Source organism: Balaenoptera borealis, assembly GCF_965194805.1.
Source record: "Balaenoptera borealis genome assembly, chromosome: 11".
In the NCBI taxonomy this organism is placed as follows: Eukaryota; Metazoa; Chordata; class Mammalia; order Artiodactyla; family Balaenopteridae; genus Balaenoptera; species Balaenoptera borealis.
The window spans coordinates 23,251,999-23,275,420 of record NC_138868.1 but is presented as its reverse complement, the minus strand read 5'-3'; the positions used below and the strand labels follow the sequence as shown (position 1 = coordinate 23,275,420).

The window sequence follows — 23,422 nt, the reverse complement described above, 5'->3', positions numbered from 1 at the left end:
AGTAGTTGTGGCATGGGGGCTCAGTAGTTGTGACTCGCGGGCTCTAGAGCGCAGGCTCAGTAGTTGTGGTGCACGGGCTTAGTTGCTGCATGGCATGTGGGATCTTCCCGGACCAGGGCTCGAACCCGTGTCGCCTGCATTGGCAGGCGGATTCTTAACCACTGCACCACCAGAGAAGTCCCTGATTATCTACTGTTTACCAGGTACTTTGCTAGGTGCTGGGGACACAGTGGTGAACAAAACTTCATAGGATTACAGGTCCTCTAGGCCCTCACTACCTGGTAGTGGAGACAGGTATTAATCAAATCACCATCAGATATAAAACCCCAACTGGGACAAGTACTAAGAATACAATCCATAATAGGGGGATTTGGCCAGTGGGGGAGACTTTCTTGTGGAAGTAATGCTGGAGTTGAAAATATTAAGATAAACAGATGTACGTTAGGCAAAGAGAGGAGAGCGAGAACAGTCTAGCCAAAGGAACTAGCACGTGCAAAGGCCCTGTGGCATAGAGGGGGGGCATGGTGAGCATGAGGGGCTGAAATAAAAGTCACATACAAGGGGAATACAGAAGAGGATGAAGACACAGAAGAAGGAAGCAGACTCTCCCCAGCCAAGCTGCCTATGCTGTGGTTTCTTTATCGAAGAGCAAAGGAAAGTGTTGGAGCTAGCTATTAAGTCCTGCTCTGTCCTGTCCCATATCTGGGTTAAAAGGTAACCTCCTTCCACTCACCAGCCCCAGCATCTGCAAAAACCTATGCACTCAATACTTGCCATTCATTCATTTAAAGATTGCCAAACATTGATTTACTGATGTGTCTGGCTAAGTGCTAGAAATAGAACGGTGAACAGGACAGACAGGGCCGGGGCCCTCACTCCCATTCTAGTGGAGGAGACAGAGAAAGAAGTAAATGAGCGATTCCAACAATGCGTAATTAGCACACGGTGAGGGAAAGTAGAGGCTGCTGTGGATTTGCATTTCTCTCCAGTGTATTTCACTCTGACCTTTCAAAATCTGCGCAGCTTTGGCCCCGCTAGCTACTAGTCGTGCCCTCGTTCTGTTTTCTCTCCCAGCCACTGCTTTTGTTGTCCGTTACATTAATAGATGGACAACACTAAATGAATCTTTCAAGATCAGTTCAGTGGAACTGGCCGTGCATTGCCAGACGCATCTCTCAGGGTCTAATCTTGGCTGACCCAGTTTCCCTGCCTCAGCTGAGCAGAGATAGTGCCCAGTCAGCTCTGTTATCTAGGTCATTAAACAGCAGCCACCGTGCAGGCTCTGCCCTGCCAGTGCCTGCCTTTCCTGCAGGTGCAAAGTGCCTGGAACAGCCTTCCGGTGGCGTTGGGTGACCTATGTCCATCTAGCCTGGGGGTGGCGCTTGGCCAGGGCTCGGGCTTCCTGATCCGGGGGATGAGGGTAGGCATAGTGTCAGGAGGTGGGTCCCATGTTTTGCAGGCAACTGTTCAGAGAATAATGCCCTGCCGGTTACAGTGGGTGGAGGTGATAGTTTCTGAGCCCTCTTTCCGTCTCTCTCAAGTGACAGCTCAAATCTAGACTGAAAAGCCAGTGTCTTAGTGATTATGAAAAACAAAATAATTTATAACTGTGCACATGATCTTTCTGGATTATATGGGTAAGAGCACGGGTTCTGGAATCCCAGCTTGGCCTTCTACCTATGTGACTTTGAGCCCAGATACCTGGCCTGTCTGAGCTGTAAAATGGGGTAATAGCATCTACTCATGAGATAGCTTATAGATAAATAATCTAGCAGAGGGCCTGATAATGTTGTAACCATTCTCGTGATGATAGCAGTTATGGCGTGCTTTTCAAAATTCAGCTCCCTTTTCTGGATTAAGGGAGAGAAGGCATATTTGCATATTTTCGGTCGAGTTTTCCCATCCAATCCCATGTTTACTGTAGTAACACTTCTGGATCAAAAGTAGGTAATGAGCTTCCTCTCACGACCATCCCATGCTCCATTTGACGTGGAACTGTCTCCTGGCCTCTCCTGCAAGTAATGACCAAGTTCTTTTCTTTCTTTCTCCCCTCCCATCTTCTCGCCCTCATGTAGGTGAAAATCGCATTGAGGTTCTGGCTGAAGTCTGGGACCACTTCTTCACTGAGACTCTCCCCACCCTGCAGGCAATATTCTATCCAGTTCAGGTCAGTCTTACTGGGGAACATCCTCCTGCCGGCCTGGGCAGTCTGTCTTATTCCTTGGCCTTTGCCCCCTGGGGCCTGCCAGCGAATGGGGGAAAACCAGGGGATTGGGCGCTGCCTGAGCTGGCTCAGGACCTCGGACATCTTTGGAAGGCCACTCTGTTCTATATTCAGCATCTAACCTCAAGCAACGAACAGTGCCTGCATACCTAGCAATTTGTAGGCGCTCTCTTCCCTCTTGGTTTTGAGTATGTCTGTATATTCTTGGAGTGGTTTGTTTCTTCTTACTTTTCAGAAGTAGGGAAGATGGGGGAAGGAGACTTTTTCTTTCCTTTTCTTTCTTTTCTCCACCCCCCCCTTCTTTGAAGCACAATTTTCCGGCATGTTTTCTGTGGCACCCAAACTGTGGGAAAGGGACAATGTTCCTTGCCCTTTGTAAGGGATTCCTGAATACGAGAAGGCCCATGATGTCGCAGAAAGAACTGTGGACCTGGAATCAGTAGCTGGGTTTGGGCAAACTCATTTCCTGTTTCTAGGCACAGCTCTGTTTCATCTCCTGCAGAAGGAAGACTTTAGAGTAAAACCGAGTAGCATCTCTTATGCTTCTTATTCTGTGAGCTCAGCTCATTCTACCACCTGCGTTGGTTTCCCTCTACCTTCCTGAAGGGGCGAATAGCAGGACTGGTCAGTGCCGGGTCAGAATGGACAGCCCCTCAGGCAGACTGACCAATAAATATTCTTCTCCAAAATACATGTCTCTGTCACACGCTTATGCTGCTATGTGCTCATGAACGCTCCTCCCACTGCGGTTAAGACATCATATGTAATCAGGTTTGTTGAAGTGCAGGCGTGGGCGCTGCAATAATACAGCCATTAGCAAAGGTAGGAATTACCTTGTACCAGAGGTAAGGGCCCACGTGCTTTGTTTGCTCTGAGTGGTATTTTAAAGGAAGTTGGAATTCTTTTAAATACATGTCAAATATTTAAAAATTGGGAGGTTGTGCCTTCAGAGTCCCTTTCCCAATTCAGGTTTGCCCCTAACAATTCCAGTAGAAGCGTCTGGCCTGCAGCACACTGCTCTTCTCATCCCAGCCTCAGCTCCACCCTGCACCCCTGTGAGAGGATTTGAAGCATTTATGTGGATGGTTCACTCCCTGTGTCCACAGACTTCTCCCTTCTCTGCAATACTCACTCCTCGGCCAACAGTGGGTCTTAAGAAGACACACCAGGGAGGTAGGGTTGCCAGATTTCGCAAATCAAAATACAGGATACTGGGCTTCCCTGGTGGCGCAGTGGTTGAGAGTCTGCCTGCTAGTGCGGGGGACGCGGGTTCGAGCCCTGGTCTGGGAAGATCCCACATGCCACGGAGCAGCTGGGCCCGTGAGCCACAGTTGCTGAGCCTGCGTGTCTGGAGCCTGTGCTCCGCAACAAGAGAGGCCGCGATGGTGAGAGGCCCGCGCACGGCGATGAAGAGTGGCCCCCACTTGCCACAACTGGAGAAAGCCCTCGCACAGAAACGAAGACCCAACATAGCCATAAATTAAAAATAAATAAATAAATAAATAAATAAATAAAAATTTAAAAAAAAAAAAGGAAAGCATTAAAAAAAAAAAAACAAAAGAACCTAAAAAAAAAAAAATACAGGATACTGAGTTAAATTTCAGATAAACAATGAATAATGCAGTATTTGGGATATACTTATGCTAAAAAACGATTCAAATTTAACTGGACAGCCTCTGCTTTATTTGGCAGTCCTACTGGAGAGGGGGTGTAGACCTAGGTCCCCCTTAGGACCATTTGGGCAGGGAACTCCAAGGTGCGGAAACCCGGATGGATTTAGAATGGGGAGGGAGGGATCTGAGTGGGCATGGCCCCGTACAGTCATTGGAGGGCCAAGAGGGGCCCTCTTAGCCTCAAATCCAGGCAGGAGCCCAGCTACGTGAGTCTGAGAATGATACTGTCCTGCTTCTCTTGAAAAATTCTAAGATCTGGCAAGAGTTGCTATTGCCCCTGTCTGCCCCTCCCCCCCACAATTTCCCAAGCGCTGCTGCTGGTCCAGACACCCCACTCTGAGGACCCCTGAGTTAGGGACTCTTACTACTGGTAGTAACACCCCCAGAGGTGTCTGTTAGTCCAGCTGGGTCCTTCTCACAACTCGCTGTGTAAGTGTCTGTGTGAGACCTGCTTCCTCACTGGACAACGTGTTTGCGTGCCCACTGTGTTCAAGGGTGTGGAACTTTGCCTGCCTTTTTCTGTCTTGTAAAGTGAAAGGAGTCCTGGCGATGAAGCGAGGGCACAGATACCTACGAGATGATAGAAAGTCAGTGCCGAGTGCTGGGATGTGGTGCAAAGAATAGAAATTGTAGGACCTTGGGAAAAGTGGGGGGACCACTGTCATTGGAGCTGGTTGGGGAAGGCAATCAAGGAGTGGTTAAACTGAGCCTGTGAAGCATGGGTGGCGTGTATCTCTTGGGACTGGAGGGCAGGGGGATGCGGGGATGGCAAAACCACTCTTGCCCATGTTTCTGTAAAACCCTAAGGAGTTGCAGGAAGTGCAAAACTTCCTTAAACCTTGGTCAACTTGAGGGATGGGAAGCTATGTCGTCTTTGGGAGGAGACCCTAGTGATACCTCACCTCTACCAAGGTGATTTTTGTTGTGTGCTGTATGTATATGTGCAAAGGAGAGTCCAGGAAATGGGCCCTCCTTTCCCTTTCTGTTTTGGGAAACTTTAGGAGCTCTAAAATCAAATAGTTTAGGTTTGAGATCTGGCTCTATCTTGGGTAAATTCCTGTCACTCTGGGTGTAGGGTTTTTCATCTGTGGAGCGGGTTTTAGGGTAGTATCTATCTCAGAGGTGGTCGTGAGGATTAAATGTGCCATTTACATCTAGGATATTGAGAATCAAGCCTAGCACATGGTCAGAGCTTAGTAAGGGTCCGCTCTTACGATGATTAATTACTGTTTTCATTCTCTGCCCCCAGCCTACATGGTTGAACAAGTCCCCTTCTTCTACTTACCCAGTGATTTTTCTTCCTGTATTTCTTGCATTTGCAGAAGAGTCTAACAGGTCCTGTATTTCCTTCTTTGCCTGGCATATGATAGGTGAGCAAGTATTGAATGGGTGAAGCTGAGGAAGCAGCCTTGGCTGTAGGGAAGCACTGTTGATCTTCCCTCTCGTTTCTCCTCATCTTCCTCCTTCCTGACCACTAGCACACCACGGCCCCCACTCTACGTGTCTTGTATCATCTTTGGGTCATCTAGGCAGGTTGAGTCACACCTTGTCTGAAGTATAATTGATTTACAATATTAGTTTACAATGTTGTACAGCATAGTGATTCAATGTTTTTATAGATTATACTCCATTTAAAGTTATTGTAAAATATTGGCTATATTCCCTGTGCTGTACACTATATCCTTGTATCTTATTTATTTTATACCTAGTAGTTTGTACCTCTTCATCCCCTACCCCTGTGTTACCCCTGCCCTCTTCCCTCTCCCCACTGGTAACCACTACTTTATTCTCTGTATCTATGAGTCCGTTTCTGTTTTGTTATATTCATTAGTCTGTTTTATTTTTTAGATTCCACATATAAGTGATAAGGTACAACATTTGTCTTTATCTGTCTGACTTATTTCACTAAGCGTAATACCCTCCAGTTTCATCCATGTTGTTACAAATGGCAAAATTTCATTCCTTTTTATGGCTGAGTAGTATTCCTTTGTGTGTGTGTGTGTGTGTGTGTGTGTGTGTGTATTTATATACACACACCACACCTTCTTTATCCAGCGATCTGTCTATGACATTTAGGTTGTGTTCACGTCTTGGCTATTGTAAATAATGCTGCTATGAACATTGGGGTGCATGGATCTTTTCGAATCAGCGAGTCACACCTTATCGTAAACGAAGCTTTTGTTCTGAAGGACAGGGGCCAAGTCTTTGACCGTTTGACAGTCCCCCTGGGCCTTGCAGACACCTCGTTCCCCCCAACCATCCATTTGTTTTGCTGGCCCCCATGTGGTTGGTGGTAGATCCCGCCAGCTCTCACCTCCCGACGCTGCTTCTTCTCTCACCTCCCGACGCTGCTGCCTCTCTCCTGCCAGGGCCAGGAGCTGACCATCCGCCAGATCTCCCTGCTGGGCTTCCGCGACCTGGTCCTGCTGAAGGTGAAGCTGGATGACTTGCTGCTGCTGCCCCAGCCCCAGCTGCCCTCATCCATCATCCAGATGTTGCTCATCCTGCAGGTGAGGCCGGGCGGAGACATCACCGCAGGTTGAGGGGGAAAGGGCCCTGTGGCCAGAGCACCCTGGCTCAGTTTAGTGTCCTTTAGTGTCATCGGTCACATTCCAGTTCAGTTGTCCATTTGCTGTGTGTCCACGGTGCACCGTCAGGGTCCCTGGCGCTGTGCTGGGTGCTGGGATCCCGGGGGGAGCAAGGGGAGCGCTGTCCCGTCCTTCAGGGAGTGGACACCCTTCTCTCCCATCCTGTCATGTCAGGGAGCCTCGAGTTGTAAGTTATGACCAGAACCCACTGCATCCCAGCTCAAGCCAGACCAGGAACCCACAGGAAAGGTCCTCAGGGGCTACAGCCACAAGTGAGACCACGTCAGGCCACAGAGCTGCCAGCCTCTCTCCACTTACTGGTCTCTACTCATGTCTGGTCCACCTGGCTTCTCTCTGACGCTGCCTCTCCTGGCCCTCTTGGACTTGGTCTCTCTCTCTCTCTCTCTCTCTCTCTCTCTCTGCAGAGTTGCGTTCAGTGCTTTGGTTTGCACCGATAAACGTGGCATCCCACGGCTTGCATGTTTCCACCAAGAGATGACCCAGATGATTGCCTAGCATCTCTTAATCCCAATTCTAAATCAACGATAGGAAGATGAGCTAACCCTGGCTGGCTCCCGGCTACCTGCCAGGCATGGGCCAAGGACTTAAAGTGTGTCGCTTTCTGAATCAAATAATCCAAACCTTACGAGCTGGACACTGTTGTCAGTGCCATCTTACAGATGAGGAGACTGAAACCCAGGAGGTTTATGTGTTTGCCTGAGGTCCCGCAGCACGAGGTAGTAAGATTTAGAACTGTGTACACTCAGGGGAAAGACTGACTGGCCCAGCTCGGGCCACATGACTCCCCTTTGCGCAATCGGCTGTGACCTTGAGTAGGATCACATAGAATACAGGCCTCCGTGAGGCCAGTTCTATGGATAGGGGTGCACAATTCCAAGAAACAAGGCTTGTGGCCTAAGGACATCCCCAAAAAGGTGGTTACTTTGCCTCTCCGACCTCTGTACCGAGTTCAGATGCTCAGCTCTGAGCCCGTCCTCAGGGAAGACAGTTTCATTCTTGGTCAGGCTGGTGAGGATCCCTGGCTGCTGTCTCGGCAGGGGTGGAACGTCAGGCGTGGAACCCCTGATCTCTCCCTCCCCACCAGCTGCTGTTTTCTTCCGGTTCTCTAGCTGGGCCGTCCTTCTGGGCCGTCTCCCCCTTTCCTGCGGTCAGAGAGGAGGAAGAGTTACCTAACAGAACGAGAGGGGGTGTCATTGGCTAGAATACCAGGTCAAGTATTTTTATGAAAAGGAAGGAGAAGGCATGGGGATAGAAGAGTATGTGTATGCAGCTCAGGTCTGTGAAGCATAAAATAGGGCTTGGGTCCTGAAGAAGGAGTCTAGAAAAGGAGCCCTTTGGGATTCGGAGAGGAAGATGAGGAAAGGAAAGTTGGGCTTCCACACTTCCATTTCCATTTATATTCTGGGAAGTCAGGCAAGGAAACAGTCTCTGTTTTCCCATTTCACAGATGAGATGGAGGTTCAGAGAGGTTGGCAAACTAACTCAAGGTCATGTACTGATTTGTGAGAGAGCTGGATTTGTCACCCATTCCTCAGTTCTTGCTGTTTCTACCTTCCCACCTAGCCTTTCCCGGCTGCCACTGCCTCCCCTCCTACAGTCTCCCAGGGTACTCGGAGCCGCCCCATGAGCTTCTGAGATGGTCTGTTTAACACAGGACATTTGACATCATTTCCCCGAGGGCCTCCTGGGACTGGTTCCCTGGTCCATGTTCTTCTACACTCTGGGAGCTAGGAAGCCAGAGGCACGAGTGTGACAGTGACAAAGGCAGGTTTTTCCCCAGTCCAGGTCCAGCTCCTTGGGTGGCAGGGGCGGCAGCTTCTGGATCTGAATGGAACGTGCAGGCTATACTACCCTGGGACCATTCCCGCTGCGGGAAGTTTAGGCCCCAGTAGTTAGAATTGCTCTGCTCTCTCCCTGGGCCCCTACTTTCCACAGCGCCATGAGATCTGGGGCTGGTTTTTCCCTGCCTAACTCATATGGAGAAAAGAGCCATTTCTCAGGCCATCTCTCCCTTTTCCAGTGCTTTTCCAAAATGTCCCTGAACAAACCACCCCCCCTCCCCAAAATATACAAGGGGTTCAAACTTTCCTGCTGTGGGCCATGAGCTCCTGTCCTTAGGCTGTCCAGGAAGAGGCTGAGCCAGAGGTTTTGACCACGGTGGAGATCTGGTTCCCCCTGGCAGGGGCAGACAGGTCTGAGACCATCCTAGAATGGTCCCTTCCTAGGGGACCTGCCAAGACAAGCAGGTGTGCTCCCTGCCGGGCCATCCCCCAGGGCCCCCAGTCTCAGCAGGGCCCCGTGCTTGGTTTAATTCTCTCCTGTCGCCGTCGGGAAACTCTTAACAATTTCTGAACAAGGAACCCCACATTTTCCTCTTGCACTGGGCCTTGCAGATACGTAGCCGGCCCAGCAGCCAGGCCAAGGGCTGAGGGCAGCTGCCTCCTAGAGGGCTGTGTGCAAGTCAAGTTCTCAGCCCAGGGAGAAAACCATCCAGCTCCGAATCAATGCATTTGTTAGTTAAACATTTTCTTCCCACCTCCTTCCTCTTTTCCTTATTCTGTCATCCCTCTCTGTTTAGTGCTTAGGAATTGTGGAGGGGGAGAGGCTTAGGGAGAGAAGGCAGATGAGAAATATCAAGGCATAAAAAAATGAGAAAAAAAAGTTTCCTCAGCTCTGAAACCCAACCGAGGTGGTTTTGGGGCTGAAACTGGTCCACTTTTGAGGCCGGGGGTGGGTCTCTGGGTGCATGAATAAGGCTCCCCTCTCCCTTCTACTGCCTGGAGGAGCCCCTTCCATTTGGGCAGATTTGTGTGTGAAGCATCTTATTTCCACTGCTGGCCTTTCCCAATGCTTCAGCTCCTGCTAAGCAGTATTGGAACCTGGGGGCGTGAAAAACCACCAAGTGGTCTCCCCTTCATCACCCCCTTCAAGCGCCAGGCAGCCCCATTCGCATTTTCTCTTCATTTCTTTTCCAAGCCCTTCCCAGCCCTAACTTCCAAGTCTTCTGCACCATAGCCCCCTCCTCAGCCTCCTCTGTGTTTCCTTAAGCTTCCCCCTCCCTCCCACTGCCCCCAGCCACCTCCTTCGCACGGTGATGGAGCTGACGAAGGACCACGTCAGCCAGTTTCCTTGGGGGCTTACCCCTCACCCAGCGATCTCCAGCCTGTAGGACTGGCCCTTCCCTCTTCATGGCCCAGCCTCCAAAACTCCAGTGCAGTGGAGAGTTTTCGCTTTTCAAGTGAGGGTGGTATAAAATCTGTTCCGTGTTGAGAATTTGATGGGACAACCCTTTGGGCTGAGCATAGGCCCCGCAGAGCCTTGTCTCTGCTCCCCTGCAGCCCCTCAACATGAGCACGTGGCTTCTAGGCCTTTCCAGCGAGAAATTGAATTCCCTTGGAGTCTGCTGGTTTTCTAGAAAACCTTGGTGACTTTCTGGCTCCTTTTAGCTCTGAGGACTCCTGTCGCGCTGGGCTTTAGAACTGATCCTTCATCTTGGTGCTAAATGGGTGTCTAGTTCCACAATGACACTCCCTTTCTTCTACTCTTCTGGACTTCTCCATATTCTGTCCCCCTTTCTTTTCTAGCTAATTAACAAGGGGCAGTAAGATGGGCTTGGAGCCAGGCAGCCTGTGTTCCAGTCCCAGGTTTTTGCCACTTTCCAGCTGTGTTTCCCTGGGCAAGTTACATGAGCTTTCTGGGTCTTACTTTCCTCATGTGTAAAAGGCAGATGATGAGGGTTGTCGGGAGGCCTCTGTGCTCTGATACACGTGAAGTGCTTATCTAAAGCGCCTGTGTGCCAGCTGTGAAACAGTCATTGTGACAGGGAGGGTGAGAGTGCTGTGGTTGGAGCCATTCAGACCTCAGCCCCGGAGCTGGGGTGGGGACAGTTCCCACGGGCCCGGCATCGGGGTGGGATCCAACCGCAGAGGCCACGGTGCTCTCCGTGCGCAGTGCCGATCACCGCCACCCACGACAAGGGCCTGAGGCTTCAGTCCTGGCTGTCCTTCATTTCAGCCACAAGGATGCGGCCTGCCTTGAATATAGTAGGAGGGCAGTCAGAATCAGCTGGGCATCGTGACTTTGACTGACCTTTGTCTCTCTTGGGTGTTTATTTCCAGAGTGTTCACGAGCCCACAGGCCCAAGCGAGGGTTATTTGCAGCTGGAGGAGCTGGTGAAGCAGGTGGTTTCTCCTTTCCTCGGCATCAGCGAGGACCGCAGCGTCTCAGGCCCCACGTACACACTGGGTAAGGGGCACGGCTCTCAAGCCGCTAGGAGCTTCCGTGGCAATGGTACCAGCTATGTTTTACCGAGCCCCGATTACACCCCAAGCCCTTTGCTTCCCATGTGGGTCGTGCAAATCTCTGCATGTCCATCGCTCATGTTTCCCGCTGGCCTGTGTCTCGGTAACCTCCCCTCTTGGCAATTCCTCCCAAGGCGCTGTTACCACACCTCCGTGGTGGCGCTTGTTTGATCCGCATCTTTGATCGGTGGCTTTGATCTTTTTCGGTGTCTGCGATGTTAATTTTCCTGTATCTCATACCAGAAACTGCCTTACTGCACCCCATCCCCCCATGAGTGGAAAAACCACTAGTGATGAATTTCCCTGGGAAAGCAGCTCAGAATGTGAAACCAGCTCATTGTGTGTGTGGCTGGAGATACAGCTGCTGGCTGCCCACTACATTTCTATAGTTACCGCCAGGGCCTTCACACCAAGGACAGGGGCTCCTGGACTGGGGGACAGATCCCGTTGTGGCCTTTTTCAGTGGCTGTAAAGCTAGCATTCAGGCTCTGTACTAGTCACCCTGGCGAATCTAGAGTTGAATTGGGTCTGTTCCTTCTCTCAGTGAGACCACAGCCTAGATGGGAAAATAGCTACAGGATATCATAAACAATATGGCTCAGTTACCCTCTGAAATGAAAATCCCCCAAATGCATGAACTTTTGGTTTGTGGTTCTATCTCCAGCACCCAGAATGGTGCCTGGCATACAGTAGGCACTCAAAAAAAAATATTTGTTAGATGGATGGGCGGCGTCTGTACCTGGGGCTGAGGTGACCAGCACCCACAGACAGGTGCAGAGGCGGAAAGGGATTCCCCAAATTTGGAACCTTTTGCCCCCTCTTCTTTCTTGAATGGAGACCTAGCTGAGCTTCAAAGAAAAGGGGGGAGGAGCAGCCTCCAGCAGGCTTCCCTCCCCTTCCTGGGCCTCAGGACTGCAGGAAAAAGGCAGGGCCGGCCACAGTTTTCAGGGCCCCTTTATGCTTCTCTGGAGACACCAGTATAACCACAGCCACCATAGATCCGAGGGTGCTCGCCCGAGCCTGGACCTTCACACTCCCTCCTTCTCTCCCTCCCTCCCTCATTCCACCCGGCTGAAGGAAAACAGTTCCCTGCCCTCCCCTGAGGAGGCCTGGGCGCCACCTTCCTGCTTTGGCCCGGCAACTGGCCCCCGAGTTTTTCGGGCAGATGTCAAGATGCCAGCGGGTTCGCCAGGCCATGGCACGGAGCCCGCCGTCCACTGGGCCTAGAGCCGGGAACAAGAATAGATTTGGAAGTTTGTTCAGTGAGGACTTGCTCTAAGAAGGGATACCTTCAACTTTTCGGCTACAATAAGACTAAAACATACTTTCATCAAATTATAAACCAAAAGCCTGAGGTTTTATTCTTATACCAAGGACAATCCTTTGCTCTGGGGCGTTGTCACAGTAGGGGCAGAGAGGGAAGGAAATGACCTTCTTTTGATTATTTTTTTATTATATTACTAGTTCAGCAAATGTATACTGAGACCCTGTCCCTGGCGCCTTGTGAGGTGCTGCAGGTATATCTGTGACAAAACTGACCCACCCCTGCCCTCTGGGACGCAGGGTCTGGTGAGGAAGTCACAAACAATAGATGATGACTCATCAGTGTACCAGTGCTCTGAGTGGGGAAGTCCAGGGCCCACAGCAGGAGGACGTCACCTGGACTGGGAAATCAGGGAGGACTCCCTGGAGGAAGTGGTATCTGCAATGGGACCTGGAGGATGAATATAAGTTAGCTGAGTAAGCGGGAAAGGAAGACTGTCCCAGGCAAAGGGAAGGATCTTTGGGAGGGTTTTGGAGTTGGGGGGAGGAGGGCGGGGAGCAGGAGGGTGAGGCATTGGAGGAACTGAGAGGGCCTTAGAGTTTCAGAGTGGCTGATGGCAGGGGAAGCCCCGGGACACAGACCACATCCTGGGCACTGTGCGGGTGGGCTGGATACCACCTTCCCACGCACAGCGGAGGCAAATGAAGGTCAAGGTCGCTTGGCTAGTGGAGACAGGCTTCCAAAGCCCCGAGCTGTTTGCACTTTACCAGCTTTTCCCCACACTCCGCCCGCACCCCACCTACCCCGTCAACTCCTAGGAGGTGACTGATTTCACTGAGGGACAGCAGAGGAGCTGGTCCTTCCCTCTCTGTTGTCGACTGAAAAATATATACAACCTAAAAGTTGAGAATTATGTTTTATTCGACGGACAAACTGAGGACTCACGTGCAGAAGACAGCCTCTCGAGAGCTCTGAGGGACTGTTCCAATGAGGTCAGGGAGGAGCCAGGATATGTAGAAGTTTTAGCAATAAAGACCAGGTAGTCGGAACATTGAAAGAATACTGTTAAAGGAAAACAGACATCTCAAGTCGGTGAATTTTGCGCTTTTCTGCATATGGGAAGATGCAAGAGTCTGGGCTCATTGAAATCATTCCTTTGATACCCACCTTAACTCTCTAGGGCCAGTATCCTGCTCTTCTCCATCCTGAATCCCCTCAGGGGGCAGCGTCTGTGGCTGATGGCTTGACGGCCACAACCCCTTTGCTTACTGACACGCAGGCAACATTCCTTGTCCACTCCTTAGCCCAAGGGGTATCCGAGGCCGACATGTCATCCCAAACCCCTGGGTACCAGAAAGCTCACACGGCCACGAAGGTGCCCTTCCTTATCGAGGACACCCCTTTCTAGATAAAGAGAGGAGTCTCTGGGCCTCAGTCGTCAGTTGGAGGCAATGACATTTCTCCTGCCTGTGGAAGAGGCAGCTGCCTGTTATGACGACCGGCTGAGGTAGAGACTGAGGAGATGGAGTGGACGTGAGAGATCCCTGGACCCTCGGGAGGGCTTTGCCACGTCCGCTCTGGGCCTGACTCAGTGGGAGGGGTCAAGGGCAGCTGGGACCGTCATCTCCACAGCCACCCCTTATCAAGTGCTCGTCACCTTCCAGGCCCTGAGCAAGGGCTTGGCATGTAATCATCCTCACGGACTGCTGCGAGGGTGCCTGCTCTCGTGACCTCAGACTCAGCGTTGGTAAGAAACGTCCCCCGGGTCACATGGGGTAGGTGACCAGAGCCAGAGAAGTGGTTTTCCAGAGGGCTCCCCACTGCACCCACGTGCCCACACAGGTTGATCTGGGGACTCAAGGGCAGGCCCTCTTCCTACTGGCCAGGCCGATGGGTCTGAGAGTTAAGCCTCTCCCTGCAGATGTGCAAGGCTCGCTTCAGAGAGAAAAGATGAGTCCAAGGCCGTGATGGAGTGAGTGTGTGTGTGTGTGTGTGTGTGTGTGTGTGTGTGTCCTCCCTGCCAAAGCTGTCGCTTTTCTCGGGCAGATGGAGTGTGGGGATGAGCAGGAAGATAATGAAATCTTAAAAAAAACCCAAGAAAACAAAAAAAACCAGGCTGATTTGTCAGAGGCCAGGCCCGTGTTTCTACCTTTCTGGTTTCCCAAGTTTCCGGGCTGCTGCCCTGGCCTGGGTAGTGTGCGGTTTCTCCCACATGGAAGCCTGGCCTCCCACCCATGTCTCTCCATTGTGTCCTCCCTCAGGGGGAGGGCCCTTTTCCTCAACATACTGTAACTTGTCCCCGTGACCAGTAGGCATTCATGGGCTTTCAGGTGTCGGGGCCTGAAGAGGGACACCCACTGTGGACGTGGTGGGCAGGGATCACAATGCCTGCCTTATGGGGGCTGGTGAGGCCCGGCCAGCGAGCCTGGGAGATCAAAGGCCTGGGAACTGAGTCCCCAAGAAAGGACCGCCTCCTCCAGGCTTTGCTTCTCTCTGGGGGGTTGAAAGGAGCTGCCATGGCTGGCTCCGGAGCAGGGGGATGAATGCCAGGACTCAGCGGGGCGCCCAGGGAGTGAGGGGGGGAACAAAGACTCCCCTCGCCATACCCCATGTGACAGGCAGGAGGAGGCCTGGAAGTGGGTACAGGAGGTGGCAGGGCCCAGCCCCTCTCCCTGCTCCAAGGGCCCCCTTGCAGGGGAGGGACCAGTTTTTAGGCCCCAGCGGGAGATCCACAGCTTAGTCAGTCCCTTAATGGAAATTTCCTTCTCTGAGTGGCAGGGCCCGGCTTTCCCTGATGCAAATAAAGAAAAAGAGGGGAAAGAGAGCAAGCAGCCACAGTGTGGGGAGGCCACTATCAGCTCCAGGCCTACGCTTCAGTTTTAAGGCCTCCCAAGTGGCCCTAGCGGGGTCTGACCTCGCCAGGGACACAGCTTGGCGTATACTTGTCCTGGGGTTGGCTCTGGAATCTGGTGGGAGCTTCGTAAGGACACACTGTCTGCCCAGGGGACTCACACAACCCAGCGGCCCCTGTGGTCTCGGCTGTGCCCACACCCAGTCTTGGGAGCCAAAACATTCCACCCAGAAAGCAGGAGGAAGAGCTGGAGGCCTCTCAGTCAGCGTCAGGAAACAGCCCTACGGAGAGAGGTGAGGCCAGCCGCAGAAGGAGCAGGGCCCTGGAAACCACAAGGGCTGGGCTTCAGCTGTGTGCCCTGGAGTAAGTTACTTAACGTCTCTGAGCTGCAGAGGGCCGAGCACAGAGGAGGAAGAAGACGCCCTGTCTCAGGGCGGGGCCCAGGCAGAGCTGCCACCTGCTGTATTATGGGCCCCAGATAGGATGGCCTGGGGCCTGTGGAATCACCCCAGGTGAGGAGTTGTGTGTGCCTCCCCTTCCCTTCTCTGGACCCCAGACCACATTCTGGCCCTTGCCATGGTGTGTAGTCATGGCCTGATTATTTGTTGGTCTCCCCCTTAGACCGGGAGCTCATTGCATGTGGCTCACCTGTATCCCAGGCCTGGCATAGACCTCCCCTCCGAGGGAGGGAATAAATGAACCGCCAGCTGGGGTGCAGTCTGTCCATCCCTCTCAAAGGAGCAGGCCCATCTAGAAGGACCCCTCTTCATGACTCCTCCTCCTCTGAATCCCCAGAGTGCTCTGTCTGTAGCCCTGCCCTGCCACTTGACACTGATTTGCGTGCAGGCCTCCCAGAGGTCAGGAGCAAGGGCTGTGCTGTCAGCCTTGGGTTTGAATCCCGGTTTCATCACTAATCGTGACTGTAAAATGATTTAGCATCTCAACCTCAGGTTCCTTTTCTGCAGATAGTTAGCAGGAGATCATGTCAGTGAAGCTTCTCCTTTTTTGCTACAGTGCAGAGTAGATGCTCAGTTAATGATTGCGCCTGAGACCCTACCCCTCTCCAACGCACACACCCGCTACGCTCCAGCCCCTGTGCAGGCCCCACATCAGATTTACATTTCTCTTGCTGTCAGCAGTGTGCACAGCATCTTGCACAAAGTTCAAGATGTGTTTGCTGAAAGAGGGGGCAGATGTCATGGGGACCCCCTCCTCCAGGCTGGCCGCCCTCCCTCTGGCTCCATCTCTCCGCAGCAGCCCAGGTGGCCTCTCTTGTCAGTTTGCTGCCTGTTGAACCCTCCAGGGCCTTTGGGGTGCTGAACTAACGGTGTGAGAGAGATGGGCAATGCCCAAGTCCCCATCTGTGACACCTTGGTAGCTCGTTCTACTATGGAAATCATCAAACGAATTCTTTCCCCCAGAGCTTCTGTGTGTGTCCACCATGCACATCTGTCCCCCAGGCCCTCACCTCATCCCATGTCCTGGGCCTGGGCTTTGTCCTAGCTTTTTCCTCTTCCTGGATCTGCACGTAGTAAATGCTCACCAAACAGTCCAGCCCAGTCTCCTGCCAGGCTGGCTGTAGGGCCACAACCTGGGTTTTGCCACTGCCAACCTAGAGTGTGCTTGCTTTTAACAGCAGCAGGAGAGAAATGAATTGTTTTCAAGGGCATTTTTTAAAGGATGGTTCTTTAATGAGGCCCCTGTTTCTTTGAACTCTTCCGGTGCTTCTGCTTTATAGTTATCGATTTTTGTGATCATAAAAGTAATACATGGTTATTGTAAAAATGTGGGAACATTATAGAAATGTGCGGCTTGGCACGTACGAGCACCCATGCTTCAGAGAGGACCTCTGCCGACGTCTGGCATCAATTCTTCTGTCCTGGTGGCTCCTTGGCATTCTGTCTCCCATTCATTCTTCCCCAGAGAAGGGGCTGATGACACAGTCTCTGTCTGGCACTAGTGGAGGCCGTGTTTGCTGTTACCTGACTTCAGAGAGTGGGCCGGCTCAAGGGCAGCGGCGGAGCCCTGAGAGGCAGTAGTGTGTAGTGGGGAACGTCTGGGCACTGCCATTTAGAGCCTCAGAGGGTTGGGCCAAGTCTCAGTCTTCCTCATCCGAGCAATGGGGATGATGAGAGCCGTGTTAGTGTTTCAGAGGGAGATTGGGACTCAACAGTGAGACGGCAGATGGGAACACACTCAGTAAGCTCTAAACTCTATGTATTATTATTTGGTTTTGAGAAATATCAGTAATTGCTGTTCGCACCAAACAGCTCCCTTGGGGCTCTGAGCCAGTAGTCTCGGTGAACTTAGTTCTAAGGGTTAGGATTTCATTCTCTTGTCATTGTTTATACCTGTGTGTGTGTGTGTGTGTGTGTGTGTGTGTGTGTGTGTGTATGTATGTATACATATAGACACACGTATGTATATACATATGCACATATACGTAAATACATATGTGCATATATGGACATGGAAAATCGTCCAGTGATGGGAACTGCTGAGAGCTTTGCAGCTGGACATGGCAGCCTCCCTGCGATGCCCATCTAGGAGCACGTGCTGAGAGCATGTATCAGGGCCTCCAGATCCATGGGGAGAACTGAGAGTAACCTAGAGCAGCATGGGCCGAGTGTCCCCAAGGCCAGTGTGTGACCAGTGAGCACTGTCTGCTCTCCCTTTAGAGACTAGTTTCCCCCTCCCCCTCTGTGATCCTGTCAGGGGTGGTGGGAGCACCAGCGCGGTCAGCCCTTCTTCATTTCTCCCCACGGCATCCCCTGCTGAGAGAGGGATGTGTTAGGGGTCTTTGGGGTCCCAGGGATGAGGGAGCTGGGGAAAGCAGTGACACACGCAATGGGGGTGGGCAGTTGGAAGGTTGGGAGACGTGTGCACTGGCAGGAAGGGGGCCAAAGAAAAGGACAAAAGGCTTTGACCAGAACCCACCGTTTCTCAGCCCTCCATCCTCATCTCCTCTGCCTCACTGGGGTCTTTCATCCAGTTCGTGATGCAGATGCAGTGCCTGAGCGGGAGAAGAGGACAGTGCCTGCAGAGGAGGCTTCCCTGGGACCTTGGGGATGCAGGCTTACCCTAGTCCCTACTCCGGCCACACTGTAGGTCTCTGGACTGGCCTGGTCCTTGTGAAGGTGGGAGATGAGAGGCCCTCAGAACTGGCTGTTGCTGGTACATGTGCTTCCTCCTTTGTACTGTTCTCCCTGGATTTGAACCCCATGTACTTGGCTTGTCCTTCCCACGAGATGCTCAGTCTACTATCACTATGTGTACTTTGTGTGGGCAGCTTGCAAGAGTGAGGTCTGGAGTGAGACAGACCTTGTTTGCATCCCAGCTTTACTACATTCTTTCCGTGTGAGCCGTAGGCTAGTTACTACCTCTCTGATATTCATATTATCTCCCACTTTACAGATGAGAAAACGATTATAACTTAGGTTCAGTTTAAGGAGGATTCAAAAGACAAAAGCATGTCGAGGTTGAGCATATTTTCTAGAATGTGGTGAGAATTCAAGAAGCAGCAGTTTTATAATAATTCCTGTCCAGCCCTCTCTCTGTCTTCCTCAGTGGGGCCATCCACGGAGCGTCACCCATTCTTTGGTGCTGTGAGAGGCTGGTTGAATCCAGAGTGTTGACTTGAACAGAACACTGACCTGCTGGGAGCATTGATAGTCCTGCTTCAGGACGATCTGGAGGACGTCCCACTGCCCTCGCTTTGATAGCCGAGCACCCCCCCCCTCCCCCCAATTACCTGTTCCTCCGGACTTAAGCTTAGGAGGCCTTTTCCACTTCCTCTGTTGACACTGCAGAGGGCACGTCATGCTGAATAGAGCCGAGGGCTTCTTTTGGCAGCTGGTCCCGGGTCTTCAGAGGAGACTGGTTGAAAGGGAATTGAGGGCAAATCCAGTGAAGCTCAGGCAGCAGCGGGGAAAGCGGGGGAGACTCCCTTGGACCTAATCAATCATGCAAAGTCCTTTGGTGACCCCTACTGTGGGGGGCAGTATCAGGCATAAACAAGCAAAGTTACAACAGAAGCCTTTAGACGTAGCCAAGTTCTTCCCCTACGTTTCAGGGCTTCATCTAAAGCTCTCTCTGAAGGTGGGGCCACCACCTCCCTCTTCCCCCAAATTCATTAGAAGCTTTTGACTCCCACTATCCCCTCTGCAATCACAACCTTCGCTGGTCTTTCTCTTGCAGCCAGGCGCCACTCCAGGGCCCGGCCCAAGGTCACACTCTTGAACTACGCCTGCCCGATGACCACCGTCAGCCGGCCCCTGAACGAGATGGCCCTGACCCCTCTGACGGAGCAAGAGGGGGAGGCCTACCTAGAGAAGTGTGGCAGTGTCCGGCGACACACGGTGGCCAATGCCCACTCGGACATCCAGCTGCTGGCCATGGCCACCAGGATGCACTCGGGCTTAGGGGAGGAGCCTGGTGGCGAGGACAAGTGCCTGCTTCTGCCACCCAGCTTCCCGCCGCCCCACCGGCAGTGCTCCAGTGAGCCCAACATCACTGACGGCCCCGACGAGCCGGAGCAGGTGGCAGCGGGCAGCCAGGAGGACTCAGAGCTGAACTGTGCATCCCTCAGCTGAATGCCCGCCTCTGGGACCTCCCAGCTCCTGCCTGGCCACCAGGATGAGGGCGGCTTCATCCCCAAGGACCGCCGAGCGGAGCTCTTCCTTTGGGCAATGCCGCCTTATGCCTTTCCAGGTACAGGCTAGTCTGAGCGCCCTAGGGCAAATCCCCGTCGTGAGCCTCTCCATTTTTGGGACTGTGACCACCTACCTCTTGGCGGCCACACAGATCCAACTGCCTAATGTTCACCTTCTGACTTTCAGCCTTGCCTGCCTGACTCAACTCAAATCCTCCTCTCTGGGCTTTTCCCCGCAGATATTGGACTATCTGATCCTCCCAGCCCTATATCGCAGTGCCCCTGGCGTTCCTATAGCAGGAAGTCGTCCGACCCACACACACAGCCAGCAAGGATGTGTTAGCATGTGGAGTTCCCCTTGAGGGTCCTTGTGATACAGAGGCTGATGGGTGAAAAGAGGCAGTAGAGAGGTACCTCTTCTCTCCGTCTTGTGTGGAGTAAAAGTAGACTGCAGCCCTTCCCAAGCCTGACTCTGGGAATGCAGCTTTCATTTCAGTTTCAGAATTACTGGGAAAGAGTGGCCCCACTGGTGGGTGAGGGTCCATCCTCACCTATATCCAGACCCTATGTGCTGCCTTTGGCTTTTGGCCCAGGAGGGCCACAGTGCTGGAGGAACCCCGTCTTTGATTAAGCCTCAGCATTCCCCTCTCAGGCTTCCTCCCCGACTCAAGGAATTAACCTTCCCAGTGGAGTAGCTGGTGCCTTCCTCCCTTTCTCATTTCAGAAACCGACCCTTTTCCTATTGTGGGGAAGGGGCCAGCTGATACCAACCAACCAGTCTGTTCCTGGATTTGACTTGAATTTTTTAAATGTGCATAGTTTCAAAAATAAATTGCTTGCAAGTATTTGCACGTAGGATCTTGCACCGCTCATTTCCAGTGGGGTGTTTCTTCAAACTGAAAAATAGCAAACCCCCTAGGAAAGGAGACTGGAAGTGGTCCAGGGTGAAAGTGATCCGTGGTGGGCAGGGCTCAGAGGCCGCAGAGCTCTGGAAGCAGCTGGACTTGAATCCAGTGTGGCCTGTGTTTGTGAGTGTTGTGGTTTATAGGAAAAGCTGCATTGAGATAGAGAGACTCAGCTTGCCTCATGAGCAGAGAGTTCTAGCAAATGGGATGTCTCAGCGCTCTACAGTGCAGGGAGCTGGGAAAGATGTGGGCAGGACCTTTTGGAGAGATGTCCATTCCCTGTGATTAAAGAAGTGCCTGGAATGTATAACCTGTGGGGCCTTGAAATGTTTTTTGGGGCAGCAGGCTTTGGTACTGTGCTATATATATCCTCAGCACTCCTCCCTCCATCCAGGTCTGGGCTTTTTATCTCCTTTGACCTCCCTGTTCTTTTTGTATTTGCCTGTTGGCCCCGCTGATAACAGCTCCAGAAAAAAGAGACGGCCCCTGGGCCCTTCTGGCACCTTCTAGGTATCCTGTTAATCTTTGGAAACTTTGTTTATGAAATGTCAGAGACATGAGCCAGTTTGGCTTCCAATGTGGCAGGAGGTGGCCGGGAGAGAAAGAGGACAGTTTAAGCTGCCAGCAGGGGAGGAAACCTTCTAAGCTCATCTAAGCCTTGACAGCATTTCCCTTCTGGGTGAAGATTTGAAATATGACTAGAGTCATGCTTTAGATGGCTTTTGATTTGGAAATTTTGTTTAAAAAGTTGTTTGGTTTTCATCCTTTTAAGAGATTGATGGAAGAGAAATGTCCAAAGGAGATCTTCTGAGAATTTCAAACAAAAAATAATCTGTGTATGCGTTGGATAAAGTCCACAAATTCACTAACAGGTATCAGTAGGTAACAACATGATGATTTATTTAACTGATGGCTTCTGTCCTTATTGGTACACTTAGCACTTGGGACTAGTATTTATTGATCCAGGCAAAATAATTAGTCATGCTTGGGTTTGCTTTCTTAGTTTACAACCTGAATGATATATGTCTTTAAATGCTTTTTCCACACACTAAATGCCCCTGATGGGGACAGCAGTCATCAGTTAAATATGTAAGCTCTTAGGTTGAGAATGGGAGTGTCAGTACAGACCCAGTGTACTTAATTGCTAATGAATGTTAGCCAGTTTACAACTTTACCTTTGATGTACACACCTGATATTTGTACAGTATTTCACACTGTACATATAAAAATTGTGCTGATGTCTATGAGCATTCTAGCCATCAGAGCTATTGCAAGAGCGACAACTGTAGTGTTGTTTTTTTGTTTTTTAAAAAAATTTTATTATTATTTTTGGCTGCGTTGGGTCTTTGTTGCTGCGCATGGGCTTTCTCTAGTTGTGGCGAGCGGGGGCTACTCTTCGTTGCGGTGTGCGGGCTTCTCATTGTGGTGGCTTCTCTTGTTGCGGAGCACGGGCTCTAGGTGCGCCGGTTTCAATAGTTGTGGCACGCAGGCTCAGTAGCTGTGGCGCACGGGCTTAGTTGCTGCACGGCATGTGGGATCTTCCCAGACCAGGGCTTGAACCCGTGTCCCCTGCATTGGCAGGCGGATTCTTAACCACTGCGACACCAGGGAAGTCCAACCGTAGTGTTTTTAACCACTTTTTCTCCCCTTCACAAGATGATTAGTTTTCGTTATTTAAGCTGGCATCTTCCGGTGGCTGAGGTTTAATGACAGGAAATGATCACGACTCTTAAACTCCGAGTGGGCTCAGAAACCAAAAGCCTTTCATGCTGTCTGTTTCCAAAATGGAGTCAATAAACATCATTTTGTACATGCTGCCCTGTTCCCAGGCTGCGTGTCTTGATTGAATTTGCAAGCGCAGAGCGTCCGTTAGATGTTTTCTGCCTCCTGTCCTCACACTCCCTGTGTGAGGAGCCTGCCTTCCCTGGCGCCATGTTCCGTTTCCTGTTGCCCCCACCGCAGGGTTAGGCAGCAGCCTGACCTCAGCCAGTCTCCCCTGGGCTTGGCTTGCCATCCTTGTCTGGATTGGCAAGTCATTTCCTGGAGGAACAGCCCGTCTGCAAAGGAGCTTGGAAAACACCGAACAAAGTCTGAGAAGGCAAGGCCTCTTCTGAAGCCAGCTTGGTCTCTTTCCTGAGTGTTTGACCTGGAGGGAGCACTTACCGTATTTACTCGCGAACCATCTCCTCGTATATGCCCCTTCGGTTCTGTTGGGCAGAGGCAATTTATTTATTTATTTTTAAAATTTTTATTGGAGTATAGTTGATTTACAATGTTGTGTTAGTTTCAGGTGTACAGCAAAGTGAATCAGTTATACATATACATATATCCCGCAGAGGCAAGTTATAATATTTTACTCTCCACGTATATTGGGTTGGCCACAAAGTTCATTCGGGTTTTTCCATACGAGCCTATGGAGAACCCGAATGAACTTTTTGGCCAACCCAGTATTTTTCTTGGGAGGGCTGCAGCAGTGTTAGCTTGAGACCTCTGAAGGCTTTGTAAGAGGCTTCAGAGAGGTGTGACCTGAACTGATTGAAGATCCTGGAGGAGGTCAAGGAGAGCGTTCACATTTTTTATTGTGCCTTCAGAGGCTGGAAGTATGAACTATGAACACTGAGCGTTCTGCCTTGGTAGATTTCATGCCATTGGCGCACAACCTGTATTCACTCAGCCAGCCACTCATCTTCCGGCCAAACATTTGTGGAACTGCCACTGCTTTGTAGGCACTAGTGGGTGCTGAGGATGCAGTGATGGATAGATAACCTACGTGCCTGCTCTCTTGGAGCTTACCACTGAATGCGGGAAGGCTGGCAGTCGGGTCAACACAGGCATTTCAAAAAATGAACAACACTGGATGACATAAAATGGCAAAATGCAGTGACTAGAGGGTGATGTGAAGGTGACCCTAGGTCAGGTGGCTAGAGAAGGTCTCTCTAAAATT

General features: G+C 51.4%; 1 protein-coding gene and 1 long non-coding RNA gene across 7 annotated transcripts in view; one reads left to right on the top strand and one right to left on the bottom strand.

The window, feature by feature from the left end:
* The window catches only part of PRR5L (proline rich 5 like), a 129,902-nt gene extending 107,336 nt beyond the window's left edge, over nucleotides 1–22,566 (top strand). For 5 of the 6 annotated variants that reach the window (XM_082343831.1, XM_082343830.1, XM_082343828.1 and 2 more), the window contains 4 exons: nucleotides 2,076–2,167; nucleotides 6,267–6,407; nucleotides 10,625–10,751; nucleotides 19,120–22,566. In XM_082343831.1, coding sequence (XP_082199957.1) covers nucleotides 2,076–2,167; nucleotides 6,267–6,407; nucleotides 10,625–10,751; nucleotides 19,120–19,514 — 755 coding nt within the window. In that variant the 3' untranslated portion in view covers nucleotides 19,515–22,566. The remainder of the gene's footprint in view (nucleotides 1–2,075; nucleotides 2,168–6,266; nucleotides 6,408–10,624; nucleotides 10,752–19,119) is intronic. The other variant, XM_082343832.1, reaches the window with a different exon arrangement.
* LOC309606585 overlaps nucleotides 1–23,422 on the bottom strand; it is a 257,753-nt gene that overhangs the window by 67,605 nt on the left and 166,726 nt on the right. The gene's annotated exons all lie outside the window — the stretch shown is intronic.